Genomic DNA, 25,294 nt, shown 5'->3' on the forward strand with positions numbered 1-25,294 from the left:
GACTTCTAAGGATCCATAGAGTCAGGATTCGAAGCCTAGACAGAGAAGAGTGAGGCACGATTGGTTTACCATCACGTATTTGATCGCATGCCTCCACTGCGATGTTCGTGTCTCCACACTTCAAAGCTTTAAGGATATCCTTCACAATGAGGTCAAGCACGTGAGCTAAGCAGCTAATAAAGCTTTCGTGACCTTGAAATCGCACGTCGGTTTCTTCTTTCAGCTTCAAGCCTAGACTTTCGACAAAGATGCGATTGTTACTAGCATTATCTGCAGTTACACTGATCAACTTTTTCGTGAGCCCGAGCTCTTTCAACATACTGTACGCCATCTCTGCCATGTTCTCGCCAGTGTGCACACCAATTACCTCTCCAAACTCTAAAACCCTTTCTTTATATTCGAATTCGCCTGTCAACCAATGCCCAACTACTCCAAGGACTGCGATGTGGTTCTGGCTAGTCCAGAAGGGCAATTGTATGACAAGTTTTATCTAGTTCTTCCTTCGACCCTGCACGGCACACCTCGAACTCTACGTCGATTCTTGTCGTAATGCCTTGCGAGTGGTAAATGGCATGTCCACACCTGGAATACCTTAGATTTGCAAAAAAGCGGGACGCTCAATGACAGTAAATGGCTCTCTTGCACGACCCAGCGAATAAGATTTCTCTCTAAGAGTTCTGAGGTGTTTACAGTCTCCTTTTGCTTCCACATTGTCATGATCGTTGACTGATTCTTGGTATCATTGCTTCTACCCAAACTATGCTCTCTGCAAATGATAGGACATATTAGTTGTAGATGTCGATTTAGCGGAGTCCTTGATTGACCAATTCCGACAGTGCTTGCAAGTTATCAGCTGATCGTGCCTAAGCTTTTTGGATCGCTTAAGCTTCCACTGTTGGTTTAGAGTTGTAACTTCAAACTGCTCCCAGAGCCACTGATTCGCAGTCCCACGTGTACGTTGAGAAGAAATCCTATCGTCCGTGAGGACTGGTGAGATCTCTTGCGTTTCGTCAGTCAGATTACTAGACAATGATGGATCGACGATCTGGCTAACGTGATCGGCAAGCGAGTGGGACCACCCAAGCGAGCGGCTCACTCCACAATCCTCTACACGTCCCGTATTTCAAAATTTTAATAACGTAGCAACCATGGTCGGAAACGATCAAAGTAAGGAAGGCAGAATTGAATTAGCGGTCCAGGCTTATAAAAATACCAAAATTGCAAGCATTAGAGGTGCTGCGCGTTTGTACGACGTCCCCTACTCTACCCTTCCCGCTCGTCTAGGTGGCCGCGCATCAAGACTCAATTCGACTACACCGACGCGCAAACTGACCAACAGAGAAGAAGAGGTGCTGCTAGAATGGGTCCTGTCAATGGATAAGCGAGGACTTCCTCCTAGGGTTGCGGGCGTTCGTAGAATGGCCGATTTGCTCCTGAAGCTGCCCGAGTGCCGACGTGTGCAACAGCATCCGATCTGTGTAACGCCAGAGACTTGGCAAGACAGTCACGAGTCATCGCTTCGAATGCGAAATATTAATTAATTGCATTCTGTATTATTACAGGAAGAACACGACGCGTGTTTGCGACGCGTTCGAGCGTGTTAGACTTGCATCCTGTTCCGGACCCACCGCTTGAGCCGCACTCGCGATGCGCACGGACAAGCAATTTCGAATAAACAAATCACTCAATGAGACAGCAAGACTGAACGTGACAATTGCGGTACTGCACCAAGTTTGCAACAGGCGTGTCTGGGATGGACTACGACCCTCTGCTAGCAAGGCTGCTGCGCCAAAGTAAGCGTTGGCGATGACGCCTCTGCTTTGTTCCGATTGAACCCTAACCATCGCCTCACAGTCTGCGGCTCGCTATGAGGAGCGGGCCCCTGTAGTCCTCCATCACTTATGGCACTCTCGTGCCCCATGGAACTCATCACTAGTAATCATCTCCGTACCACCCCATCGACAAACTCGTTAATTCGGTACATGGCTAATCAAGAATAGCTGTATGAGTAAGTAGTGAAAAGCCAGTGCGGCCAGACCAAGAAAGACTTCCTCTTCTATCACTCGAGATCGATTACTTATCGGTAATATTGCACACTACGTCAGAACTTGTAGTCCATTCGCTACTGGCATTATGTAATATAGTGTAACTATTTGTATGACGTCTTAAGGTTCGAATTTTTGGTTATACGCGTTCATTTTCAGAGCTTACAGATGTCGATGCGCACAATTATCCTAGTCAATCCTCCGCTCATCGTGATCCGAGTATATGCGGAGTTCCAAGTATAGTAGCACCGCATAATGAATCATGGACGGTGCATGTTTATTATGAATGCAGATCGTGATCGAAAGCCAATCAATCTGAGACGGTATGCTCGCATTGATCCCTGGCTCATTGCCGGCTGTATATACTAACGAATTAATAGAAAAGACGGAAATGATGAGCGCTGGTTTATGTATCATTGTCCAAGTTGCATCCTCGCAGTAGCTTATGATACTGCTGACAAAGAGGCAGCTTATACTTACTTCTTGGAATCAGCTTTGCTGACGATAGACGGAGATTGAAAACTACGGAGAATAAGACCAAGAGCGAAATGGTTCAAAGAAGTGTATATATATCGAAATTGTTTGTACTTTCGTAATATTTATCATAGATTTTGTATACAGCGTAATCGTTTTGCACGAATCGTATGGAAGTTATATATTGGACAATCTGACAGCTATGATAGTATTTCACGAGGTAATCGAAGTAGCAAATATGACGATAAACATATGCGAGCACAGCTACTCGCCCTTCTCGCAGAAGACAGTGGCTAAAAAAGGCATGCAGGGCGGGACCACCACATCTCGGCATTGTTCGGGTGACGAGGCACGGCGTGTTTACGTGTACAGGAAGAGGGTCGGAACATGGCAAAGGAGCTAAGAAGCCATCCGTAATACTACCGTAAGTAACCAAACTATCAAATATATACAAAAGCCACGAATCTATCTCTACATACTACATGTAAAAATTGCCGACCCTACGCTTCAGCTACAGTCGTTAAGATAATGTTGTTGATGAGCTAATTGACCGTCAGCTTGACGAGGTAGATGAATAAGATGAACCAGACGAGGTTGACAAAGATGTTGTCGAAGCTGTGGAGGATGAAGAAGATGTCGCTGAGGATGGCGAAGAAGTTGATGTATTCAAAGAAGTCAAATCGGATGAGGAAGTGGAAGTCAATGACGTGGTTGATCCTGCTGATGATTCACCGGTATGAGAAGTCACCGATTCACCGCCAGATGCATCATCGGAGTCACTGGATGGGGATGCTTCTGATACACTGTCCGACGAATTTGTGTCATTTGTGAACAACTTCGCTCCCAGAGCTTCTAGAAAACGGTTGGCACGTTTAGATTTGGAATCATCCTGCTGATAATCCTCGTCCTTTGACGACAATACCTTTTTAGCCTCTTCTATAACCCTGTCTCGCGCTGCTCCTTCTGGCAGGCCCACTATGTATACCCTCAGCTCATCTTCCCATTCTGCAGGAATCCGTTGTGTATCATAGCAGTGTCGAAGTAGCCAATTTTGTTTTTGCTTGGAAAATTTCCACGCCGATCGTTCTGTTGCATATAACGTCAAATAAGCTCTAACTTCCGTAAGTTGATCTTCAGGTACCGGAACTGGTAATTTCGCCTTATTTTTATTTATAGCCAGCTTCTTATGAACGGGCTTTTCAGAAGATGCAGAAGACGCCCGCGCTCTTGCCAGAGGGACTCCTTTGTCTCCCTTCGATATTAATGAATTTGTTTCCACATCTCTGTAGTCATTGCCTTTGTAGTCACTACTCTTCCGTTTTCTTTTCTTCGACATTGAGTCTTTCGTACCGCTCGCCATCTTTACTGTAAGGAAAATAGTAGCTAACTTCCAGATCGAGACATCACATTACCTAACTCTAGAGGTTGCCGAACACAAGCCCCTCGTACACCCTCAGCGTGAGGTGGGCGAAATAGAGTTTCAAGAACGTCATGCAGTCGACGCAAGTTTTAAGGCTTTCCCTCCTTAAACGTCCCAAAACTCATTAGCATACAAATAGTAATCCACACATATACTATTGCGCAGCAGTCATTTGACATCTATGAGAACACGATAATATACAAAATGGTGCCAAAAAGAGTTCCACAGTCTGAGTCTCCAGTAGCATCGTCCAGCTCGTCGACCCCAACCGCTACAACTCCATCATCATTAGCATTTCCTTCACCACCACCGCGGCTTGATTCGCTGTCGCGCCCGCGAGCATCTGCTTCAGGTTTGGCACCCACATCTTCTGCTAGACTTTCTCGTGCAGGCACTCCAGGATTAGCATCTGGTACTGGACCGTCATTAGGAGGTGCCGGTGGCCTCAAATTCAAGCCTAAACTAGTTGCGCGAAGACCTAAAGAAGAACGCGACGCCGCTGCTCCAGCACCGTCATCAGCTCCAGCAGTATCCTTATCAACACCTGTATCTACACGAGGGAGAGGCCGTGGCCGCGGGCGAGGTGGTACTTCACGTGGAGGCGGAGGCGCCGCGCGAGGCGGTCGTATTGAAGTAGCAACCGCAGCGGCAGGACCGTTCGCTGATCCATCATTTGGTGATCCAAGGAGTTTGAAGGGTCCTTCTTTTGAGAAACGACCTCCGCCTTCGGAAAAAGGCCGAGAAGGTCAATTGAAATTTACTACTGCAAACGAAGGGCAATGGAAGGGCTTAGGTGAGAGTGATAGTGATGACGAAGCGATTCGAGAGGGCGTTGAGCGTATCGATATTGCTAAAGTTGCAAATGTCGGTGGTGCCGATGGAATCGATATCGGCCGCTATTTTCCAATAAGGGATAGCACCGCTGATTATTTCGCAGACGGTGGCAGGGTGGCAGAAGAGATAATTGATGAGACGGCTGTTTTTGCACGAGAGGCCGAGGAATTCGTTGGAGTCTTTGGTGACGATGGAGTTAACGACGTTGAACGGAAGCTGTACTTCTTTCAATTTGCACCTGTCTTACCGACATTCGAATCCTCCCGTGCCGGCGTGAAGCTAGAACAAGGAGTAAAGCTGGAACAAGGAGTAAAGAGTGAGCCGGGCGTTAAAGCAGAATCTTCTTCACCAGCACAGAAGGGAAAAATCAATGCATTATCTGATTCCAGATCTTCTGTTTCGTCCTTGCCAGGTCAAGATGGTCTTGTCGGTCAATTGTATTTTCGAAAATCTGGCAGAGTAAGTATCCGATGGGGTGGTGTCGAGATGGAGGTTGCTAGAGGCGCAGATACAGAATTTTTGCAAGACGTCGTTGTGATTGATCATGCAGATGAGCATAAGGCTACATTATTGGGGCAAATAGCTAAAAAAGTTGTGGTCTCGCCAAATATTGACATATTATTCGGAGAAAGTGAGGAGAGCGAGTAAATATTGACTGTACATAGGATTCATGGTCATGGTTGTATTATCTTTATCATTTGCATATGGTGGAATCTTTAAAAGTTTTAGGATCTGTTGCGACGTTAATGTAGTGTACTTTTCATTCATATTTTGGATACAAATATTATAATCCAATGCCAAAATTTCATAAATAAGCTACAAGGTACGACTAAAGCACAGACAATAATCAATAGAATACACGTGCGCCCTTCATGAATTTTTGTTGAGTATAGAAGTACGCAAATGAATTAATAGTCCGCCATTACAAGACGAAATTTGGCTATTTCCCATTAGGATATCCCACTGTTTCTCGCACACGACACGCCAAAATCCCAAATCAACTACTAAGCTGATTTTACTTCGTGCTCTTCTTGGTCTTCTTGACCGTCTTGGGCTTGGGGTTCTTGGATCGCAAGTGATGCTCAGGAATCCAGCTCTCATCGTATCCCTTAGCGGCACTACCAGTCGTCTCAGCTGTAGTACTTGAGGGGGTAACAGGAGTCACAGCCTTTGCACGCTTCTTGCCTGAGGTGTTCTTAGGAGCGAAGTACGACTTGACATAAGTGTTATACACGTAGTATCCACCTACACCAAAAATACCGCTGAGAATGAGGTAAAGAAAGATCCTGCAGCAGAATATTATTATTCTCATTTCCAATTCAGTCCAAGGAAAAGTCGCACATACATTTGAGGGTCAAAAAAGGAAAGAGGCGGATCCTGTGTCGTAATGGTCGAGTTGTACCCGAGGTACTGGACTAACTGACCTTCATACTCGATCAAAAGGCCAACGCGTAGGAAGTAATCCTTAGGCTCGCGATCAAGCACGAAGCTGTATGCGACAGATGCAGTCGTATGAGGAGCAACGGCCAGGGGTCCAACACGAACGGCGGTGATCTGTTCCAATAAGCATTGATCTCAAAACCAACACCAGATTAACGGACCATCAAGCACGCTAATCTGTGAATGTTGCTCAATTGATTTCACACCAAATCAATTATCCAACTTACGTTTTCTAAGGCGGTGTCCTTGCCGACTTCGAAGAGCGCACCACCAGCGACCTGGACAATGGCTTCGTTATCCTCCTCATTCCGCAACGTAATCTCGAGATTGGTCGACTGCGTATTGTAGATTATCGGAGGATAGGTGTTCTCACTCTCAAGAAACTTTGTCTTCAAAAGAAACTGAGGTGGGGCATCAGGGCCCTCATCAGGCTCGAAGACTTCCTGGTAAGGCATCTCGGCTGCTGGCTCAGCCGAAGCAACTGCAGCAAAACCGAAAAGCGCCAAAAGCGCAGCAGAAGTTGTCAATCTCATGGCTGGCAGATTGAAAGAACGTGAATTATTCGTCGTGTGGTCGTGCAATTGTCTGTTGACTTACAAGCAAAAGGACAAGTGGAGATTTTATTTCGACGTTTGGTCTCGAGATCATCAGTCCCACGCATCATGATGCAACCGGGCAAGTCAACCCTTGCCCACATAGCTTCTCTCCGACCAGTCTTGCTATAATGACAATTACGAGGTTTCGGTAATGTAGGAAGGCTTAAATATAAATGTCTCAATAAATTTATATTAAACAAAGGCATATAATACCTATACTATGTACTGCACATTAACAAGATAACGCACAAATATTGGGAATATAGATCGAACTCCACGATACGTTTCAACGCACTCATCAATGCAATTAACTCCGTCTGGTTCTCCTCAAACCTACAAAGGCAAAATGTGGCAGCCAAGCATTCCCCTTCCTCCCCATCCCTGCCTCGGTGTGAGAATCAGGTTGACTTCCGCACGCGCCTGCGCCTCGTCAATATCCCGAATCACTGTGATCTCGATAGGCGACTATAATGTTAATATCTCTAGCCAATATAAATTTGCCCATCACAATAATACTTTACATTTTCGTTCTCTTGAACAACACTCGCCAATCGAGCAAGTTTTTGGTGATTACCAGCATGAACGGAGCCAAATTTAACGATTTTATCGCCTTTGACTAAGCCCTAGCCTCAACTGTTTAGCTTAACATTCGATATTGGAGCGCCTAGTTCACATACCGCCTCATACGCAGGGCTCCGTTCAACGATATTATTGACGACAGCAAATGCTATGCCATTGGGATCCGGTTTTCTTTCAACGTCGCCAGCAATACCGATTGCTGACACTGATCCCCTTTCCCTCAAACGTGCATGGTGTTCATATAATGCCGTTTCAATCCTTGACATAACAGCTTTCAAGTCATTCCTCAATCGTATAATTCTTGTCCGAGTTATCCGCACTAGTTGTAAACGTGAGCTACTTTACTTCAATGTCAGCACTGCACGTACCTTGGGCGACATCAATATCCGATCTAGGGAAACCGTCCGGAGTAATCAAAGGCGTATTCATATCCACGTTGTGCTAGACTCATTCGTCATTATAAGCCCAATATCCCTAACTGTGGCCGGATCCACTCACGGACTCGAGCACTGATACTAGTGCAGACAACTCTTCCTCTAAATCATGCCGTTGCTGAGATAACGCGGATAAAGCATTAGAAGGTGAATAACCATTTGACAATGGCAACGAGTCAGAAGGATTGTGTAGATCCATTGTGCATTTTTTGAAAAACGGAGAGATGATGCCGAGGGTCCGATCTTAGGTTCATCTTGGAATAGCCTGCAGTGCCGGTCCCGAATGAACCCCTAACCCAATACGCGAAGTTGTAACTAGCCTTCGACTTTGAATAGCGAGAACCAATTTGCCTAACGGCTCTGTTTGCAAACTGGAACAGACCATTAAAGATGATATTATTTCTTGAAAGCAAATAATATCAAGCGAAAGATAATCATCAGGTTAAAGTTGAGTGCGTCAGGTAATTGGTTGCAGCATCAGATATACCGAATACACTTCAGCCGCACCGTCCTACTTTCGATTATTGTTGTGAGCGGCAACCATCTCAATAGTTCAGCACATGCGGAGACGGAATGGCTAAAGGTGACCGAAGGCCTCGGGCAATTATATCATCCGGCAATGCAGGGAACAGTTCCAAGTCCAAGATACCGAAAACCGAGGCGGGAAATGGTCAGTTGCCCCTCCAAAAGGCTGCTCCTTCAGCAAAGTCTATTGTAGCGGCTTCATCATCCTGGACCGGAAAATTGCCCGCCACATTACTGCATGAACATTGCAATAAGCTAGGCTGGGAGAAAGTTACGTATGATATGGTATCGAGATATTTTGCATAATGTTACATTGCCAATAATCTTCAACTAATCATGGGCATGACTTAGAGGCGTTCACCGGGGGGATATACTGCAACTGCGATTCTCGGCCAACGGAACGCGAAAACGTCTCAGATAGAAACAATCAAATTTACTCCTACGGAAAATATCGTTGGTCCTCAGCCCACTGCTCTAGAAGCGAGGCATATTGCGGCAACATATACTCTTCACCGAATAGCATCTCACAAGAATTTGCAGATGGTGCTTCCAGGGGAGCATAAGAATCTGTGGCGCAAGATGGAGGACATTAGAAGATTAGAAGTAAAAGGCGGGAGAGCACACAACTACTCTGCAGATCCATTTGTGGTGCAGAGGGAGCGTAACGAAGCCTACACTGCCGCTAATGCTAAGCGACAGGCCCGTGCGGATGAGACGGCGGCTATAGAGGCTGGGATTTCTCCATCAAAGCCTCCTACTATCATGAAGAAGGGTTGGGAGCGAGTTTCTGTCATTGATATGTCAAGAGAAGTGAGGTCCATGGTTGAAACCTGCATTCGCAAATATCATATTTGGGAAAATCTATCAGCTAGTAATGGTTGCAACCTCGAAGACGATACTATCCAGGATTTGGTGCAGTTGGGCTTCCGGAAATCCCACGTGAAAGAAGCTGGCGAATTTACGTCGTCTGTGCAAGCCGCATTAGGTTTGTTTTGGGAACATCAAAGTCGAAGAATCCAGAATTAACTGTTTTAGAATGGCTCTTGATTCATGTGCCTGAGGATGATTTGCCTCCACGGTTCTTCCCTGAAAATTATACACCTGGAGTCACGTTGATAACAGGATCACTGCAACTTCAGTACGCGGTCAAGCGACTAGCACAAGCAGGATATCCCACTGAACTTGCGCGTGAGACGATTGAGGAATGTTCCAATAGTGAGCGCAAGGCCATCGAGAAACTCATGTTTTCTCTTCAATATCCCGACGTGGCTTTCAAGTTTATGGACTCTCTCACTGTTGACCAAGCATGGGATGAGGAGATTGAAACGCTATCTGCAATTTACGGTGACAGGTTCTCCAACCCTCTCCCTGATATTTTTGAAGTCAAGTTGTCGCTGCCAGAATCAGACGTTTATAACAACAACAATCTATCACTTAGATTTTATAAGTCGTCAGGCTATCCTTCGGAACGAATTCCTTCTTTATCGCTATTCGCAACGCAAAACAATCGACTACGAAATCTGCCATCCTACATTCGCCTCTCAGCTGTACTAAGAGCCGCAAACTATGCATCTGAGCATTTTCTAGGTGAACCTATGTGCTTTTTGATTGTCGAATGGATGCAAGAGAATCTATCGGATATTGTTAACCATCCGGTAAAACTGAAATCTCTGTCTGGGGCTATCTACGGAGTTTCTTTTTCAGGAGAAGCCGATACTGTTAGTAAATTATTTTCAAGCTTGAATCTCCATACAAGCCGATCCGCGATTCGTTCTATTGGGAGACCTGCGAACACAAAAACTCTGAACTCACAGGAATTGCTGAATGGTCTCAAATCCAAGCTTGTCGATCCGAAGATGGAAACAATATATAAAATCAGAAAGAGTCTTCCGGCGTGGGATAAGCGTGAATTAATTGTTTCTACTGTTAGAAGAAATCAAGTAACATTGATAACGGGAGAAACCGGATCCGGAAAATCAACGCAGTCCGTGCAGTTCATTCTAGACGACTTAATTTTGTCAGGGATTGGTAATACTGCGAATATAATGTGTACGCAGCCACGAAGGATTTCGGCAATGGGACTTGCATCACGCGTTGCTGAAGAACGAGGATGCCAGGTCGGCGAACAGGTTGGCTATGTAATTCGTGGTGAATCGAAGGTTTCCGCGGCAACAATGTTACGGTTTATGACCACGGGCGTGGTCTTGAGGATGCTTCAGAAAGATCCCGATAGTGCTTTGCAACATGTCAGTCACATCTTTATCGACGAAGTTCACGAAAGATCTCTAGACAGCGACTTCTTATTGATTGTTCTGAAACGCCTGGTCGCAAGGAACGCGAAGATCAAGATTATTTTGATGAGTGCTACTGTTGATGCCAAGATGTTTTCCGACTACTTTGGTGGTGCTGGACACGTTAATGTAGAAGGGCGTACCTTTCCTGTTGATGATTTGTATGTGGACGAAATTCTGCGTCTAACCGGGTTCCGACCACTGGTCACTGTGAGGAATGAAAAGATTGACAAGAAAACGACCAGCACTGACGACGACGGCGATCAGAGCAAGAAACCCGGCGAGCCTGAAGATGACATGGAAGACCATCTGGAGGACTCCATTATCGGTAAATCTATTGCCGCTCTTGGTGACAGAATAAACTATGATTTTATGAGATGTATTGTGCAACATATTGATCGCCAGTTGGGAGAGAAGGATGGCGCAATTTTGATTTTTCTTCCGGGAACAGCTGAGATATCCAGATGCATATCTACAATATCGGGAACAAAATTTCATTGCTTGCCTCTTCACGCCTCTCTCGTTCCATCTGACCAACGCAAGGTGTTCTTGGCCCCACCGAAAGGAAAGAGGAAGGTCGTCGCCGCCACGAACGTCGCGGAAACGTCCATTACTATACCTGATGTTGTCGCAGTGATCGATACTGGAAGAGTGAAGGAGACAGTATTCGATCCACAGACAAATATGACAAGGCTGGTGGAAACATGGGTATCACAAGCAGCCGCCAAGCAACGACGTGGTCGAGCGGGTCGAGTATCCAGAGGCGCTTGCTACAAATTGTACACTCGTAACGCTGAGAGTATTCGTATGCCTGTTCGGCAAGTGCCCGAGATGGGTAGAACCCCTCTTGAGCAACTCTATCTTATGGTGAAGGCTATGAGTGTCGGCGATGCTGGAAAGTTCTTGGGAGAAGCATTGGATCCCCCCCAACTTATGGCAATCGAGGCAGCGAAAAATGTATTGGTGCAAGTTGGTGCCTTGGATGAAGATACATTTGAGCTCACAGCACTGGGAACTCATTTATCGACTATTCCTGCAGACTTGAAATGCGCGAAATTAATGGTGTATGGATCAATATTTGGATGTCTGGAGATGGCCACTGTGATTGCAGCTATTTTGACTGTCAGGTCACCATTCATATCGCCTGCAGGTAATCGTGAAGGGTTGAAAAAGTATGTGTGAATCACTGTGTAAATTTGGAGAAACTAACAAATTTAGTGCTCGGGCGACATTCTCAGCTGGCCAAGGCGATGTGATAGCTGATGCTCGCGCTTTCTTGGATTGGGAGGCAAAAGTGAAAGCTTCGTCTTCCCGTTCTGCACGACAATGGTGCGAAGGAAACTATCTCTCTGTTAAAACTTTAGAGGATATCGGATCTACACGTGATCAATATTTAAGCGCTCTTCAGGAGATCGGATTTATTTCGTCAACGACGTTCGCACCTCAGACGTATACAAGCGCAGAATTCAATCTTGTCCGAGCTCTTCTTGCTGCATCGATGAATCCTTCGATAGCGCGCATCCAATTCCCTGACAAAAAGTATCTGGCAGTGAGCTCAGGCGCAGTTGAACTAGATCCGGAAGCAAAGACAATCAAGCTATTTACTAGAGATGACGGTCGGGTATTCATTCATCCCAGCTCGACACTGTTTTCGGCACAATCATTCATAGGAGGTGCTGAATTTATGTCATTCTTTCATAAGATGGCGACTTCTAAAATATTTATTCGCGAGCTGACTCCATTCGGAGCTTACGGTTTACTGATGTTTGGCGGTACGCTGGGCACAGATTTATTGGGTCGTGGAGTGACAGTTGGAAATTGGGTTAGAATGAGATGCTGGGCACGAATTGGAGTTCTTGTGGGGCGTATGAGAATACTACTTGATCAGCTTCTCGCTATGAAGATTGAAGCCCCGGAAGTCGACGTGAGCGGGCATGAGATTGTACTGCTGGTTAAACGGCTGCTATATCAGGAAGGCTTATAACATAATATTATTTGCATAGACATTGGTGTTTTAGATTGGAAATTAGAGAATATTAAGAAGAGACAGTCACACAGATGCTGGCCCTTGAGATTATGGCAGAAGTTAAGGTTTATAGCTCGACTGAATCGTTGATCCACTTGTCTCCTAACACGTTACGTCATCACCTCTCCTGTGCAGAGGAACCAGATACACATCTTACTGGCCACCAAGAAGCAGCTGTAACAAATACAAGTAGAGACGTAGTGACTTATGACTGAAAATTGTGGGTTCTATGGATTTCTGTGACCGCGATTACTTGTTCGAGCCAACGAGGGATTGCTGCCACGCTTGTCTGTAATGTCCTAGGGTGCACGGACCTCCACAATGCGGAGCATATTTCTACGTAACGTTGTTACGTAGATGCCATATATGCGACAAGAGCTCGGTACTGTCCCAAACAAACAACTATTTTCTTCCTGTATGTCGCTGTCGCAACTTCTTACAGCCCATTCTCCTCCTTTTATCGATCAGCATCGCAATTATAATGGACGCGGATACAACTACACGGTTTGTTCCTGAACATCGCAGGACAAACTTCAAGAATAAGGGCCATTTCCGCGCTGATGAGTTGCGTCGCAGACGTGAAGAAGCGCAGGTTGAAATCAGAAAGGCCAAACGCGAGGAGTCTCATGCTAAGCGTCGTAACTTGACTCTGCCACAGACTCCGGTTGATACGATCCAAAGCGAGAGCGAAGATGAGACTAGTGCTGAAGCCCAGGTTAGTGATTCATATGTAGTTTATAGATTTTTGTTATGGAAAGAAAGGTTTTGGAGATCATGTTGCGTATATGTGATTCGATGTGATTTGAATATGGTCACTGACATTCTGGCTTTTTAGCTCAACGAAGAGCTTCCTGAAATGATTCAAGGAGTTTTTTCGGAGTCGATTGATGCGCAGATCCAGGCCACCGTGAAGTTTCGAAAGCTCTTGTCTAAGGAGCGCAATCCACCGATTGAGAAAGTCATTGAGTGCGGCGTAGTGTCACGATTCGTCGAGTTTCTCAAGTCGCCTCACTCGATGCTACAGTTCGAAGCCGCGTGGGCGCTCACAAATATTGCATCTGGATCTTCTCAGCAGACTCGTGTTGTTATTGAGGCTGGCGCTATCAATATCTTTGTTGAGCTTTTGAGTTCATCTGAGGCCGATGTTAGAGAGCAGGCTGTGTGGGCCCTCGGCAACATTGCTGGTGATTCGCCTGCCTGCCGTGACGTTGTGCTTCAGGCGGGTGCTCTGCGACCGCTTTTGGCCCTTCTTAACGACTCACGGAAATTGAGTATGCTTAGAAATGCTACATGGACTTTGAGTAATTTCTGCCGTGGTAAATCACCTCAGCCTGAGTGGGCAGTGGTACGTGGATGAATTACTGATTGTGGATAATAAGAATACAACTGACGAGAACAATATAGATTTCCACTGCTCTTCCGGTTCTTGCTAGACTCATTTACTCGCTTGATGATGAGGTTTTGATTGATGCTTGCTGGGCAATCTCGTACTTGTCCGATGGATCCAATGACAAAATCCAGGCCGTTATCGAGGCTGGAATTCCACGGAGATTAGTTGAGCTTTTACTGTACGTTATAGTCGTGAATGCCGGAATGGTTTCAGTGGCTAACTTTGTAGGCATCCTAACACCTCCGTCCAGACGCCGGCTCTACGGTCAGTCGGCAACATTGTAACTGGAGATGATGTACAGACTCAGGTTATTATCAACTGTGGAGCTTTGCCGGCACTTCTTTCTCTCCTCTCATCACCAAAGGAAGGTATCCGAAAAGAAGCATGTTGGACAATCTCCAACATCACTGCAGGAAACTCTGCTCAGATCCAGGCCGTCGTTGATAGCAACCTCATTCCGCCGTTGATCAACCTGTTGGCGAATGCAGACTTCAAGACTAGAAAGGAGGCATGCTGGGCAATTTCAAATGCTACATCTGGTGGATTGGCCAAGCCGGAGCAGATCCGGTATCTTGTTAACCAGGGTTGCATTAAGCCACTGTGCGATTTGTTGACATGCATGGACAACAAGATTATTCAGGTTGCGCTCGATGGCCTTGAGAATATATTGAAAGTTGGTGAGCAGGACAAGGCAGAGACCGGCGTCAATGCCTATGCTCTGTATATTGAAGAGGCAGGTGGTATGGAGAAGATCCACAACACGCAGACGAATGCCAATGAGGACATATACATGAAGGCGTACAATATCATTGACAAATACTTCTCCGAGGAGGATATTGCTGATGATACCGGTCTTGCTCCTCAACAGGCTGGCGAGACCTTTGGTTTCAACGCCCCGAGTGCGTCGTTTGGTGGACAGGGCTTCAATTTCGCAAATGGTGACAACACGATGATGTCATAGTGGCATATCGTTTGTTTATCACGAGTGAAATACTGTTGCCAACCCAGTATTCTTTGTTATTTATCCGATCACCATTCATAGAAAAGAGACTCTTATAGGTCGCGACGTACAACTATAACCGAAGAGATTTTGTGCGTCTGTTTAGAACGATTTTGTTTGTCATTCATTACGGTGTCTCTGTTTTTTGTTCGGCAGTGTCTTTTAATTTGTATTATTGTATCAATCTATGTACCTATGTATGCGATATATCTTGTTAGGTTGTGATCATGTCATGAGGATGTATGTCATTTTTTATTCATGTATTTTCTTCGAATGTATGTATTCATTTTTATCTATCATATGGTGTGTCCCGATTAATGTATTCCGATATGTGTTTTGTACGGCGGACTTGTTCTAATCGTTAGCCTGATGTGTGCTGCGAAAATGACTCAACTTTTATATTACAGGAAATGAAGCAATAGGATTCCGAACAATACTCCGAATAATGCAGTCCCAAATCAAGTATGATACAAAATGTCGATGAATATGGCAAATTCAGAATACAATATCTCACTATAAACCATGCCGGTGCCGATTTGTTAGTGCCGCGATGGTCGAGGAAGAGCCTAGTCCCAAAATACTGCTAGCGCCGTGTCTGTGAATTTTTCGAGACATTATGGGCGATGTCTTGTCAGGCAACGGTGACACCGATGTAGTCGATCCATTAGGTGTTTTAGTGTTAGCCGACGTAGAGTATTGAGCCTAAAGGTTGTCAATACACGCTGAAACAAAGCGCAGAACGGAGCAACACAACCCAATACATACAATTCCAATGTTCACAGGCAGTTCGCTTTTGGATGTTGCGTTACCAACCTTTGGCGAAGCTAAATTATATCGGGACTGAGTCATTTGTCAGTGTCCCTTGAACGTCGCTATAGACAATTCATATACGCACTCTGGGAAGTACAATTCTGCTTCTAGCAAAATTAGCTGTGTGTACCTGCCCATCTGGCGTCACATTTCTTCTAACCAGCGGCGATCCAACGACATGAAGTTGTCTAGGTGGAGCAGCATTCTGTTCATTGCCAACGTCAGGATCGTTGTAGAATTCAATACTAGAGGCCGATGTAACGCCAAGGGAACCCACGCTCCCTGACTTGATCCTCGCACTGATTGTAGATACCGAACTTGATGACGAAGTGTTCGATAATAAGGGCTGTAAGAGCGACGGGCTTGGAGCCGCTGGGTTTGCAACAGTGGAAGCGTTCTCCGGGGGTGCATATGGCGGTAGCATTGCATTGGGCGATTGTTGGTATGCGGCTTGAGGAAGTGCACGTTTGGGAGGGTATTTCCTTCTCAGACGAGCCATTACTTGTGAATTTTGAGGATGTATATGTGACCGATGTGAGAATTGAGTGATATGCCAATTTGTAGAATGGTGACGTCGATGGTGAAGTGCGGCTTATTGAGCGAAATTGATGCGCTCTAACTACCGCCGAATATTTCACAAGCATATTGTCATATGCGATCCACAACTGAAAGCACATACGCCATGGCTGATCCCAATTCTCCAGAGATGAGTTCTGGTGTGAAGAGGAATGCCTGTACGTGATTTCACGATGTACCCAGGCAAGATCATCATATCGCTAACACGATGATACAGTTTCAGTGCTCATGGCAACGGCAAAAAAGCCAAAGCCAGCACACGTCGAGCCATTACATAAATTAACTCAAGGACCATACTCATTCAGAGATGCACTTGCGCCACTTGTGCAGAATCCGGAGAGCTTTGTGAAGTCGGGTGACGTTATAAAGTACACTGACGACTATGTGCTGATACCCGACAAATTCCCCAAGGCGTCTGTTCATCTGTTGATTCTTCCTCGGGACTTGACGCGGACAAGATTACATCCATTTCAAGCACTGTGCCCTAATGCGAGTAAGCTCATCGGGACAAAAGAGTTTTATGACACATTGAGTAAGATTGTGCGTGAATGCGAAGACTATGCTGTTAAACAGCTAGAGGACCTACATAAGAGGAAATTTACCACGGAGGACCTCAAAGTGGGTATACATTCGACGCCATCAATGTCGAATTTGCATATCCATGTTATATCCGTTGACAATTACTCTGAGAAACTGAAGAATAAGAAACATTATAATTCGTTTAATACACCCTTTTTTGTATCTTTTGACGAATTAGGGACCATTACTACCGATGACGCGAGAATCAAATGTGGACCTATGTATTGCGCACAGATTGCCAGCAAGGGCGATTTAATTTGCTGGAGGTGCGAGAAGAATTTCCAGAATCAGTTTAAGAAGTTAAAAGATCATCTGGAGGAGGAGTTTGCCCTTTGGAAGAAAGAGAAGGCTGCAACATAACTAATCTATATTACATTATTAGTAAGTAAAATAGCTAAGATTCCAGAGTTGTATGATACGGAAAGAGAAATGCGTTTAGTTAAGAGAAAGAGACAGCGGTTGTAATAAAGTTCAATTTTATGACCACTTTTATTGAAGGCTGGGGTGGTGATAATTGACATACTAGCTATACGTCACCTGAGCAACTATCTCTTCTGCCTTTTAAGTTGGGGTAGACTGCAGGAGAACACGGATTGTTTTAAATGCTTGAAGTAACCGAGAGAGTAAGTGGATGACAACTCTACATCCCTAGCTATCTAACGTCGAATTGCCTCGTTTGTAGTTTGTGACAGCCATCTTGTCTGTGAGCACGATCATAATGCACATCTTATTAAATCATTGACACTGCTTTTTTTACATTCTCTTGGTCCTCGCTCGCAATTCACTTTTGTACCAGCAACATCCCTGGCTTATTGTTTTTAGCCGTCTCCGATCCCAGACAAGAGAGCAATGCAAAAGTCGGTTGTACGCGCCATTCATTTAGTACACGTGTTTTAAGTCATGTCATGTATACATCAGCAAGAGCTACGATCACTATTTGCATACCATGCTATTTTGTCGTTAATAAAGATGACGAAGACAAATTCGATCGCAATCACTACATGTAAACAAAGTCAAATTTAAAGGTATTACTTGTCAGTATTGTTCATGATTACCCTAATCTTATTGTTAAATTGGGGTTGTGCTGTTATTCTGGGCTCTATGCACAGAGCCGTGCTTAGAGAAGTGGTCGAGATTACGCGAAACAATTATCCACTTTAACAGCAATCACCCTGACCACATCAAGTTTTAGTGGGTTCGCGTTCTCATGCGAGACAGCCTTAGTAAATTTCCATTCACTGCATTCAATCATTGGCTACTCAAGTGGACTTGTACCCGGCGGTTCACAGAATATATTGCCGGCATATCTACTGGCTTGGACTTAGGTATTGATTTAGCAGCTCAATGCTTTTCGAAGGGAAACATTTCCGGGGGAATGCGCTTGTAAGGGTATGTCGTCCAGAATGTTGCCGTGTATTGCAAAATAACGCCGCTGGCTTCTTTCGCTGAATTGACTAGTTGACGTCGTAATAGGTTGGCCTAGCGCGCAAGTTTTACGGATTGGGAAACATCAACGCGGCGAGAATATGTGCCCGTCTAGGATTCTATCCTAATATCCGGTTTCACCAATTAACCGAACCGGATTTACTCGCAATGGCCAAGGAGCTCAACACGTATACCATCGAGGACGAGAAGAGACAAGTTATGCGGGATAACCTGAACAGAAAGAGAATTGCTGGTACTTACTCTGGTAGACGTCATGCTATGGGGTACGTGTTTTATTTTGTGTCTAAGGATGCCGGTGTCAATCGCTTTGTGTGTCAATGAGTGCTGATGGGAATTTTTAGTTATCCGATTCGTGGTCAGCGGACAAAGAGAAATGCTCAGACGGCGAAGAGACTCAACAAGGTTTTCAGACGTGGATATTCTACTGATGCTGTTGGTGTATTATTTCCCAGTACTACGTGGTACAGGTATGATCAGTCTACATCATCTTTGCCGGTCATACCGGTTCTGAGCTAACGTCATCGCATTTTAGTGGAGTTATGGGGGTCTTAGGTAGGACGTTCCAACTTTTCAGGAAGTAAGTGCCCCGAGGACAAAAGCGAGGGACAGGTTATTTTCGTAAATCATAATCTTTGTAAATAGGTACACGGCATCTGTTATGTCAATGCGATGAAAGTTAGATATGGTTGTGTGATGAATCAAGAGTAAAGTCAAGTTTCAATCTCCAATCTATGAAGAACAAAACTCAGCCATGTATTCTATGTACAATAGTAACGACGGACAAAAATGTCTAATTGCGAAGATCCCGTTACCAGTCGTCCGAATATCTTACAACCACCATATCGTCGGAATTATTTTACTGTAATGTACAAAACCCGCTCGCAGATTTTTTAACTGGAAGGCATCGCTTCCGTGTATAGTCCAATTAAACAGTTAGGTTCTCTCCGCAGTAATATTCGGCTACAAGAATTAATACTGTTACTAAATTATTAACATCTCAGTATACGAAAATATGTGACCGAGTGAGATGTCGCAATTTTTTACCGCACATAGGCACAATACTGCTCACCTTTTCCGAAGCTCCACAACACCATTGCACGACTCGTCTATGGCATCTTTGGAAATAATATATAATCTAGCAGCGTCCTCTTTCTGAGCAACACCACGAACTGACCAATGTTAAAACCGCATTCAAACATTAGGTTCTTTGCCAATTTCGACGACACGAGAACTTACCATCTAAGCATAATCCCGTCTTACTGTCAATTAGAATAAAACCGTTTGCGCGTATATTGAAGGTGTTTGAACTATAAAGAGAACGTCAATGTTGTACTCCGACATTCTGGCCATTAGGTGGCTTGATTCAATCTAGATCGAATTGAGGTGCCAGGACTGTACGTACATTTTATCAAACCATGAGTAGGAGCTCGACGTATAGTCCATTATGGAACTACTGTATATCTGATCCTGCAAAGGCCAGAAGTACGAACCCGTGATAAAGCTTGGACGTCGCGAATGTTGGTTTGTCACAAGCATGCCGATCAGAAGACTGCGAGAACTTAGGAAGTCCCAATAGTGCTAAGCTATCGCACAGAACCCTACACTCTGAACTTAGTAAAACCCTCTTATGCCCAGAAAAGAATGAATTATGTAATCTTCTTTGTACAAGTCAGGGAGTCCGCTAGCGGGAAGGTTACGTTTATCGCACTCATGATGAGATTGGATCATTCGTACTCCATACACAGTTATCTAGTTAATGAGGTAAGCTACTTTAGGACCGGAACCATTTAGATAATCGATCTATTGATAGCTTATTGGACCCTGTGATCGAGAGGATTTCGTGCTTCATATCCAGGGGTTACGCGGATAGCCACGACTGCGTCTGCACGCTGCCAACGACCAGTGAAGTCACAGCAAGGTCTTTCCGCTAAATAGCAAAGAGTATAATACTGGCGCAATGTTTCTTGCGCTACTATCCTATATCGGCATAATCGTAGGCTTCATTTTTCTTACCTTGGCCATAGGTACACTTACATTCTCTGTATGTTAACTTACCACCGATTAACGATTTACTAGCTGCCGGCTTATATTATTTATCGGAACTGGTCGAGGAGCACTCAAGGTTTACCAAGCGACTATTAGAAAAGCTGATATATGGCATTATTGCCACTCATGTTCTCCTTTTGGCTTTTGACCACTTCCCGTTCTGGTTGACGCTGTTCTCTATCGGAACCCAGGTTGTCTACTATCAGAACTTAAAGCAATTTCCGTTCATCCAACTATCTAGTGGTGTATTTATCTCCAGCTGCGGTACGTAATTTTTAGAGAGAGAAGCGTGAATGAGAAAGTTCTAATGTAGTGGGTGCTAGTCCTGGTACTACTAAATCACTATTTCTGGTTCCAGCATTTCTCGCGCCCCTCAATTCCACCGCCAACCCTCCGTTCATCACCTTTGTACGAGCCGCCATCTACATTTCCGTCATTTTCGGAGGTGTCTTCGTTCTTTGGTATTTGTGTCTGGCTCGTTCCGTTTTCCCTATTCGTCTCATTGAGTGCGGGGGACAACGTACTTCCTAGCACTGTTGAGTCGACCAACGGATTTGGTTCTGGTATGGGAGACGGGGAACGTGCAGGAACGGCTACGTTGAGAAAGGGACAAGGTATGGCGAAGGTAGTGATTGGCAAGGTGCAGGAAGGAGTTGCGGAAGTTGCGCGGGTTATTGGATGGGGCGATGATCCACGAAGTGGAGGTGGCAGAATCGTTTAGGTGATGGAGGAAGAGTATTTACGCGAATTAAATAGGATGTATAACACTTATCATAAAGACGAATGTGCGGCCGATTACGACAAATGAGTGTAATTGTACTTAGTTCAATATGTCTCAAGCGATTTGAGTAATGCGTTGCTTTTAATTGTTCAATAACTACCCAAAACTCCGTATGCAAAGTCGAACTGTACCAATACACTTGATCTATACCATAAAATAAAGGCAAAGCAACCTAAAACCTCGGCTTTCTCTTCCGACCAGTGAACTGACTGTCCAAAGCCACAAGTTTTCCACGTTTCCGCATAAGTTCCTTCTTTCGAAGAATATACTCTTTCCTTGATTCCTCTTTCCTATCCCTCTTTGACCTCGTCATCGCCGATTTGTCGATTTTAACACCATGCAAATTGATGTCGTTGCTATTCACATTACCTGCCGTCAAAATGAGATAATATTTCTTATTCTTCTTGCTCTCTTCATCATCGACCACCAGGCCACCAGAAAATCCGGCGGTTTTTGCTGCCTGGAGAATACTCTCCGTTTGACGATCATCTCGTGGGTAAAACTGACACGCGACTTTTCCTCCCCGTCTCACAGCGGCGTACAAACTATCGAAAAATCTGGCAAGCCGTTTTTTTGGATCCGCATTCGATGAATCCGCGTTACATAGCCACTGAATAGCACTGATGCTAATCACTGCATCAAAAGTGCCGGCACGAAATGGGACGCCATTACCCATATCTGCTAGTAACAAGTCACCTTCCACTTCGCGATCGAGCGCGACGGCGAGCATGGCCGGCGATATATCCATGCCAACCCAGACGTGACCACCTTCTTGTGAGAGAATCTCGCCCGAGAGACCGGAGCCGCAGCCTATGTCGAGGATGTGTTGGTGTGGTGGAAGGGCGAGCACATCTAGGGCGCGGAGGGTCATCGACGCTTGAATGTGTTGTATTCGAGACGAGGAGGTGTACTTTTTTGATTCGACATCGGAGTAGAAAACTTCTGGAGGTGCTGAAATCTCGGGACGAGACATGGTTTAGATAGAGATGGATGTTCCGTAGTCGAAAAATGACGATGGCGGAGAGAATCGAGCAAGAAAAAATCTCGACGATTAGGAGTTGAACGGACATTTATCAGCGCCGCACGATTCCGGCATATGTCAATTCATGACAGTAACTTATATGCCTACTATTGTTTATTATTCGCCGACTAGTACGATTTCAAAAAGTTGAATCTGGTAACGTCTAATACAACGATATCTTTTGGTAACAAATGGACCATAATATTTTGGATTTGCTTGGAAAGTTTCCCTATAATTTTCCTGGTCATACCAGTAGAGGATATCGTTCGGAATTTGCTTACGAAAACTGTGCCATGTCAAACTTAGCAAACTTAACCTTACAACTACGAATAATATCTGCCGGGAACGAGCCATGCAGTATATAGTATGCACGTTGTTTCGGTGGTCGTGATGCGTGGAGCCAGTGAGAAGGCGAGGTCATATAAGATACTACTAGCGGCTCCATACATTGTCCAATGTCGCCTTACTGCAATCAGGCCAGAAAGTGTCGCAAGACAGCAAAATTAAAGCCACTTTATTCTATCAGCCATCTGCACCAAGGTCTGCATTTTCGAGTTATTGTGCACACTGCACACACAGAAAAGGTACTATTATCAATCCCCGAGATTTCGTAACAACATCGACTAGCAAAGACAGAGAGCCACTTTTTGCTCTACGCAGAGCCTTTCTTCGAATTCGATAGTGTCCGCATCATTGTAATGACGTATATGCTAAGTTATAAAGAACCCAGTCTCCGTTAGGTATCGAACGATATTATTTTACAGAGTAAAGATACATTGCACCAAGGCAGATAATGAATATCCACGTGATCATTGCGGGGTGGGAGAGAGACTGTTCAAGTTACCCGGTGCCGATGATTCCCCGGGACACCCCGAGTACGCTGGTTTACCCGGCTAATGTAGGTACCTACGACGGTCCAACCAGCATCGGTTTTACGGCAATTTCGTTGCGGTTTTCCCGAACAAATTTACACCTCCATTTATTCCTTCTTCTACCACCCTCGTTCCGCTCCTTTCAGTCTCCCAGTATATTTGGATATAGCAACGATGCTGAGAACTACTCTCGCGAAGGTATAATTACCATCTATAGGCCAGTTGGTCCACGAGAGTCGTTTGCTAATTGTATCACAGACTCTTACTCGCTCCCCGATCCCTCTCGTCGGCGCACGGTCGGCGACCACAGTGGCGTCCGACATCTTCAAGCCCTTGAAGTATGGCGGCAAGTACACTGTCACGTTGATCCCTGGTGCGTTTTACAATTTTGTTAAGTCTGGTGTTCAATTGGCGCGGAAGTAATGCAGATTCCTCTGTACTATACATATATGTGGGTGATGGAATATGCACGTGTGTACAGGATATGTCGTCACATCTGTCTTTCTATGGACACTCACTGCTACATTTCTTGCTGTTACTAATTACTTGCAGGTGACGGTATCGGTGCGGAGGTTGCTGAATCAGTCAAGGCTATCTTCAAGGCCGACAATGTCCCCATCGACTGGGAGCAGATTGATGTCACCGGTGTCGGCGCCTCTGAGGAGAGTTTCCGTGAGAGTGTTCAGTCGCTCAAGAAGAATAAAGTTGGTCTGAAGGGTATACTCTTCACCCCGGTCGAGCGAAGTGGACACGCCTCCTTCAACGTCGCGCTTCGACAGGAACTCGACATCTTCGCCTCGCTCGTTCTCATCAAGAACATCCCCGGCGTCAAGACCAGACACGACGGGATAGACATGTGCTTGATCCGTGAGAACACTGAGGGCGAGTACTCTGGTCTCGAGCACCAGTCAGTTTCCGGTGTCGTGGAGTCCCTCAAGATCGTTACCAAGTACAAATCCGAGCGAATTTCGCGATTCGCGTTCGAATTTGCTCTCAAGAACAACCGAAAGAAAGTCACGGTCGTTCACAAGGCCAACATTATGAAGCTGGCCGACGGTCTCTTCAGACGCACGGTCCAAGACATGGGCGCCGAGTACCCCACCATCGCCACCAACGACATGATTGTCGACAATGCGTCCATGCAGGCAGTTTCCTACCCTCAGCAGTTCGACGTTCTAGTCCTCCCTAATCTTTACGGTTCCATCTTGTCTAACATCGGCGCTGGTCTTGTTGGCGGACCTGGCTTGATTCCAGGCTGCAACATTGGGCGTGAAATCGCTGTGTTCGAGCCTGGCTGCCGACACGTCGGTCTCGATATCAAGGGTCAAAATCAGGCCAACCCCACTGCTCTCCTCTTGTCTGCGACCATGCTTCTCCGCCACTTGGGTCTTGATGACCATGCCGACCGTATCTCCAAGGCCGTCTACGCCGTTCTAGCGGAGGGCAAGGTCAGAACTCCCGACCTCAAAGGTACCTCCACCACCTCCGACTTCACAAGGGCCGCTCTTGAGAAGATGGAGTCCCTGTACTAGATGATATATCAGAATTAGAATGTGTTCAGGCTATTTGGATGAGTTATTTGTGATTAGGCGTGACTATAGCGTTACGTTTTGATGAACTACTGTATCAGTGATTTCGACCACGAAAAAGGGGGTTTGATCTATGATGTTATTTGGTTGTCTTTCATTTCAATTGTACCAATATGCGTTTTCGATTCATATTTGTGGTGTAGATCGTTTTAATAGTTGCTCGCACTCAATCTATATTCACCTGTAGACAGTGGGATTTGTCAACTCCGCTTGTATGCATATTAGTTCGTAGAATGGTTGATTGCATAGTAATATTGTGAAGGGTATAAATTCAATTCGCAAAATATGCTCTTCCAGAACTTCTTGCGAGGCGATTTTCACGTTTATCATGCATACCGTCCACAATTAACGGCATTACTTTGATGGCCATGAGAGAGACGATGTGTCCACTATCGGCAACGTTGGCCTTATCGATCTCACATGAAAGAATACGACGGCGAAGAATGCGAGGTTGTGATCCAGCCTACTCTGGCTCCTGGCAGCAGAGAGATTGTGCTTGTCACCCATGACGCGTGTTGCT

The 25,294-nt window shown here is 45.3% G+C and overlaps 14 protein-coding genes across 14 annotated transcripts; 7 read left to right on the top strand and 7 right to left on the bottom strand.

The window, feature by feature from the left end:
* Window positions 1-2,761: 2,761 nt before the first annotated feature.
* On the bottom strand, window positions 2,762-3,921 carry V1508DRAFT_425752 (uncharacterized protein). Its single transcript, XM_066941485.1, has one exon. The coding sequence runs from the start codon at window positions 3,877-3,879 to the stop codon at window positions 3,073-3,075; it is 807 nt and encodes a 268-aa protein (XP_066793076.1). The 5' UTR covers window positions 3,880-3,921; the 3' UTR covers window positions 2,762-3,072.
* Window positions 3,922-4,054: 133 nt separating this feature from the next.
* V1508DRAFT_425753 (RNA polymerase III RPC4-domain-containing protein) lies at window positions 4,055-5,571 on the top strand. Its single transcript, XM_066941486.1, has one exon. The coding sequence runs from the start codon at window positions 4,144-4,146 to the stop codon at window positions 5,419-5,421; it is 1,278 nt and encodes a 425-aa protein (XP_066793077.1). The 5' UTR covers window positions 4,055-4,143; the 3' UTR covers window positions 5,422-5,571.
* V1508DRAFT_425754 (uncharacterized protein) lies at window positions 5,511-6,838 on the bottom strand. Its single transcript, XM_066941487.1, has 3 exons — window positions 6,441-6,838; window positions 6,119-6,327; window positions 5,511-6,059 (listed from the first exon to the last, which is right to left on the bottom strand). The coding sequence occupies exons 1-3, from the start codon at window positions 6,744-6,746 to the stop codon at window positions 5,789-5,791; spliced, it is 786 nt and encodes a 261-aa protein (XP_066793078.1). The 5' UTR covers window positions 6,747-6,838; the 3' UTR covers window positions 5,511-5,788.
* A 141-nt stretch (window positions 6,839-6,979) lies between these two features.
* On the bottom strand, window positions 6,980-8,047 carry V1508DRAFT_425756 (uncharacterized protein). Its single transcript, XM_066941488.1, has 5 exons — window positions 7,887-8,047; window positions 7,757-7,829; window positions 7,487-7,707; window positions 7,331-7,432; window positions 6,980-7,274 (listed from the first exon to the last, which is right to left on the bottom strand). The coding sequence occupies exons 1-5, from the start codon at window positions 8,019-8,021 to the stop codon at window positions 7,143-7,145; spliced, it is 663 nt and encodes a 220-aa protein (XP_066793079.1). The 5' UTR covers window positions 8,022-8,047; the 3' UTR covers window positions 6,980-7,142.
* Window positions 8,048-8,173: 126 nt separating this feature from the next.
* Window positions 8,174-12,760, top strand: V1508DRAFT_425759 (P-loop containing nucleoside triphosphate hydrolase protein). The gene is made up of 4 exons (XM_066941489.1): window positions 8,174-8,632; window positions 8,699-9,332; window positions 9,383-11,810; window positions 11,857-12,760. Exons 1-4 carry the CDS (start codon window positions 8,396-8,398, stop codon window positions 12,620-12,622), a joined length of 4,065 nt encoding a protein of 1,354 aa, XP_066793080.1. The 5' UTR covers window positions 8,174-8,395; the 3' UTR covers window positions 12,623-12,760.
* A 264-nt stretch (window positions 12,761-13,024) lies between these two features.
* Window positions 13,025-15,497, top strand: V1508DRAFT_392312 (armadillo-type protein). The gene is made up of 4 exons (XM_066937953.1): window positions 13,025-13,379; window positions 13,500-14,009; window positions 14,069-14,232; window positions 14,283-15,497. The coding sequence occupies exons 1-4, from the start codon at window positions 13,146-13,148 to the stop codon at window positions 15,013-15,015; spliced, it is 1,641 nt and encodes a 546-aa protein (XP_066793081.1). The 5' UTR covers window positions 13,025-13,145; the 3' UTR covers window positions 15,016-15,497.
* On the bottom strand, window positions 15,362-16,433 carry V1508DRAFT_425766 (uncharacterized protein). The gene is made up of 3 exons (XM_066941490.1): window positions 15,950-16,433; window positions 15,820-15,894; window positions 15,362-15,756 (listed from the first exon to the last, which is right to left on the bottom strand). The coding sequence occupies exons 1-3, from the start codon at window positions 16,361-16,363 to the stop codon at window positions 15,568-15,570; spliced, it is 678 nt and encodes a 225-aa protein (XP_066793082.1). The 5' UTR covers window positions 16,364-16,433; the 3' UTR covers window positions 15,362-15,567.
* Window positions 16,434-16,546: 113 nt separating this feature from the next.
* V1508DRAFT_406580 (HIT-like domain-containing protein) lies at window positions 16,547-17,379 on the top strand (the record flags this gene model as incomplete). Its single annotated transcript, XM_066938781.1, has 2 exons — window positions 16,547-16,598; window positions 16,658-17,379. The coding sequence occupies 2 exons, from the start codon at window positions 16,547-16,549 to the stop codon at window positions 17,377-17,379; spliced, it is 774 nt and encodes a 257-aa protein (XP_066793083.1).
* A 984-nt stretch (window positions 17,380-18,363) lies between these two features.
* On the top strand, window positions 18,364-18,981 carry V1508DRAFT_406581 (mitochondrial 37S ribosomal protein uS13m; the record flags this gene model as incomplete). The annotated part of the gene is made up of 3 exons (XM_066938782.1): window positions 18,364-18,408; window positions 18,493-18,728; window positions 18,807-18,981. The coding sequence occupies 3 exons, from the start codon at window positions 18,364-18,366 to the stop codon at window positions 18,979-18,981; spliced, it is 456 nt and encodes a 151-aa protein (XP_066793084.1).
* A 148-nt stretch (window positions 18,982-19,129) lies between these two features.
* Window positions 19,130-19,998, bottom strand: V1508DRAFT_425776 (uncharacterized protein). Its single transcript, XM_066941491.1, has 4 exons — window positions 19,868-19,998; window positions 19,702-19,772; window positions 19,535-19,634; window positions 19,130-19,425 (listed from the first exon to the last, which is right to left on the bottom strand). Exons 1-4 carry the CDS (start codon window positions 19,906-19,908, stop codon window positions 19,356-19,358), a joined length of 282 nt encoding a protein of 93 aa, XP_066793085.1. The 5' UTR covers window positions 19,909-19,998; the 3' UTR covers window positions 19,130-19,355.
* An 18-nt stretch (window positions 19,999-20,016) lies between these two features.
* V1508DRAFT_392322 (transmembrane adaptor Erv26) lies at window positions 20,017-21,447 on the top strand. The gene is made up of 3 exons (XM_066937954.1): window positions 20,017-20,489; window positions 20,542-20,775; window positions 20,835-21,447. The coding sequence occupies exons 1-3, from the start codon at window positions 20,423-20,425 to the stop codon at window positions 21,230-21,232; spliced, it is 699 nt and encodes a 232-aa protein (XP_066793086.1). The 5' UTR covers window positions 20,017-20,422; the 3' UTR covers window positions 21,233-21,447.
* Window positions 21,331-22,331, bottom strand: V1508DRAFT_425779 (S-adenosyl-L-methionine-dependent methyltransferase). The gene has a single exon (XM_066941492.1). The coding sequence runs from the start codon at window positions 22,263-22,265 to the stop codon at window positions 21,465-21,467; it is 801 nt and encodes a 266-aa protein (XP_066793087.1). The 5' UTR covers window positions 22,266-22,331; the 3' UTR covers window positions 21,331-21,464.
* Window positions 22,332-22,413: 82 nt separating this feature from the next.
* On the bottom strand, window positions 22,414-22,951 carry V1508DRAFT_425780 (uncharacterized protein). Its single transcript, XM_066941493.1, has one exon. It carries the CDS (start codon window positions 22,665-22,667, stop codon window positions 22,431-22,433), a length of 237 nt encoding a protein of 78 aa, XP_066793088.1. The 5' UTR covers window positions 22,668-22,951; the 3' UTR covers window positions 22,414-22,430.
* A 263-nt stretch (window positions 22,952-23,214) lies between these two features.
* Window positions 23,215-24,990, top strand: V1508DRAFT_425782 (uncharacterized protein). The gene is made up of 3 exons (XM_066941494.1): window positions 23,215-23,383; window positions 23,444-23,558; window positions 23,738-24,990. The coding sequence occupies exons 1-3, from the start codon at window positions 23,360-23,362 to the stop codon at window positions 24,715-24,717; spliced, it is 1,119 nt and encodes a 372-aa protein (XP_066793089.1). The 5' UTR covers window positions 23,215-23,359; the 3' UTR covers window positions 24,718-24,990.
* The last annotated feature ends 304 nt before the right edge of the window (window positions 24,991-25,294 follow it).

The sequence above is a fragment of the Lipomyces doorenjongii genome (genome assembly GCF_038497915.1).
Source record: "Lipomyces doorenjongii strain NRRL Y-27504 unplaced genomic scaffold V1508scaffold_86, whole genome shotgun sequence".
Classification (NCBI taxonomy): domain Eukaryota; kingdom Fungi; phylum Ascomycota; class Lipomycetes; order Lipomycetales; family Lipomycetaceae; genus Lipomyces; species Lipomyces doorenjongii.

Excerpts from the sequence above, each read along its gene's own strand:
- V1508DRAFT_425752 (XM_066941485.1), bottom strand. The coding sequence starts at position 3,879 with ATGGCGAGCGGTACGAAAGACTCAATGTCGAAGAAAAGAAAACGGAAG.
- V1508DRAFT_425753 (XM_066941486.1), top strand. The coding sequence starts at position 4,144 with ATGGTGCCAAAAAGAGTTCCACAGTCTGAGTCTCCAGTAGCATCGTCC.
- V1508DRAFT_425754 (XM_066941487.1), bottom strand. The coding sequence starts at position 6,746 with ATGAGATTGACAACTTCTGCTGCGCTTTTGGCGCTTTTCGGTTTTGCT. Across the intron at positions 6,328-6,440 it reads AGGACACCGCCTTAGAAAAC|ATCACCGCCGTTCGTGTTGG; the intron begins GTAAGTTGGATA and ends TTATTGGAACAG. Across the intron at positions 6,060-6,118 it reads TCCTTTTTTGACCCTCAAAT|GATCTTTCTTTACCTCATTC; the intron begins GTATGTGCGACT and ends ATTCTGCTGCAG.
- V1508DRAFT_425756 (XM_066941488.1), bottom strand. The coding sequence starts at position 8,021 with ATGGATCTACACAATCCTTCTGACTCGTTGCCATTGTCAAATGGTTAT. Across the intron at positions 7,830-7,886 it reads TAGTATCAGTGCTCGAGTCC|CACAACGTGGATATGAATAC; the intron begins GTGAGTGGATCC and ends GAATGAGTCTAG. Across the intron at positions 7,275-7,330 it reads TTGTTCAAGAGAACGAAAAT|TCGCCTATCGAGATCACAGT; the intron begins GTAAAGTATTAT and ends TTAACATTATAG.
- V1508DRAFT_425759 (XM_066941489.1), top strand. The coding sequence starts at position 8,396 with ATGGCTAAAGGTGACCGAAGGCCTCGGGCAATTATATCATCCGGCAAT. Across the intron at positions 8,633-8,698 it reads AGAAAGTTACGTATGATATG|AGGCGTTCACCGGGGGGATA; the intron begins GTATCGAGATAT and ends GGCATGACTTAG. Across the intron at positions 11,811-11,856 it reads AATCGTGAAGGGTTGAAAAA|TGCTCGGGCGACATTCTCAG; the intron begins GTATGTGTGAAT and ends TAACAAATTTAG.
- V1508DRAFT_392312 (XM_066937953.1), top strand. The coding sequence starts at position 13,146 with ATGGACGCGGATACAACTACACGGTTTGTTCCTGAACATCGCAGGACA. Across the intron at positions 14,010-14,068 it reads CTCAGCCTGAGTGGGCAGTG|ATTTCCACTGCTCTTCCGGT; the intron begins GTACGTGGATGA and ends AGAACAATATAG. Across the intron at positions 14,233-14,282 it reads AGATTAGTTGAGCTTTTACT|GCATCCTAACACCTCCGTCC; the intron begins GTACGTTATAGT and ends CTAACTTTGTAG.
- V1508DRAFT_425766 (XM_066941490.1), bottom strand. The coding sequence starts at position 16,363 with ATGGCTCGTCTGAGAAGGAAATACCCTCCCAAACGTGCACTTCCTCAA. Across the intron at positions 15,895-15,949 it reads GCAGAATTGTACTTCCCAGA|TCCCGATATAATTTAGCTTC; the intron begins GTGCGTATATGA and ends CAAATGACTCAG. Across the intron at positions 15,757-15,819 it reads TGCCTGTGAACATTGGAATT|GCTCAATACTCTACGTCGGC; the intron begins GTATGTATTGGG and ends GACAACCTTTAG.
- V1508DRAFT_425776 (XM_066941491.1), bottom strand. The coding sequence starts at position 19,908 with ATGGACTATACGTCGAGCTCCTACTCATGGTTTGATAAAAT. Across the intron at positions 19,773-19,867 it reads TACTCATGGTTTGATAAAAT|TTCAAACACCTTCAATATAC; the intron begins GTACGTACAGTC and ends TTCTCTTTATAG. Across the intron at positions 19,426-19,534 it reads GTTGTGGAGCTTCGGAAAAG|CCGAATATTACTGCGGAGAG; the intron begins GTGAGCAGTATT and ends TAATTCTTGTAG.
- V1508DRAFT_392322 (XM_066937954.1), top strand. The coding sequence starts at position 20,423 with ATGTTTCTTGCGCTACTATCCTATATCGGCATAATCGTAGGCTTCATT. Across the intron at positions 20,490-20,541 it reads TTTTCTTACCTTGGCCATAG|CTGCCGGCTTATATTATTTA; the intron begins GTACACTTACAT and ends ACGATTTACTAG. Across the intron at positions 20,776-20,834 it reads TGTATTTATCTCCAGCTGCG|TCCTGGTACTACTAAATCAC; the intron begins GTACGTAATTTT and ends AGTGGGTGCTAG.
- V1508DRAFT_425779 (XM_066941492.1), bottom strand. The coding sequence starts at position 22,265 with ATGTCTCGTCCCGAGATTTCAGCACCTCCAGAAGTTTTCTACTCCGAT.
- V1508DRAFT_425780 (XM_066941493.1), bottom strand. The coding sequence starts at position 22,667 with ATGGCTCGTTCCCGGCAGATATTATTCGTAGTTGTAAGGTTAAGTTTG.
- V1508DRAFT_425782 (XM_066941494.1), top strand. The coding sequence starts at position 23,360 with ATGCTGAGAACTACTCTCGCGAAG. Across the intron at positions 23,384-23,443 it reads TGAGAACTACTCTCGCGAAG|ACTCTTACTCGCTCCCCGAT; the intron begins GTATAATTACCA and ends ATTGTATCACAG. Across the intron at positions 23,559-23,737 it reads CACTGTCACGTTGATCCCTG|GTGACGGTATCGGTGCGGAG; the intron begins GTGCGTTTTACA and ends AATTACTTGCAG.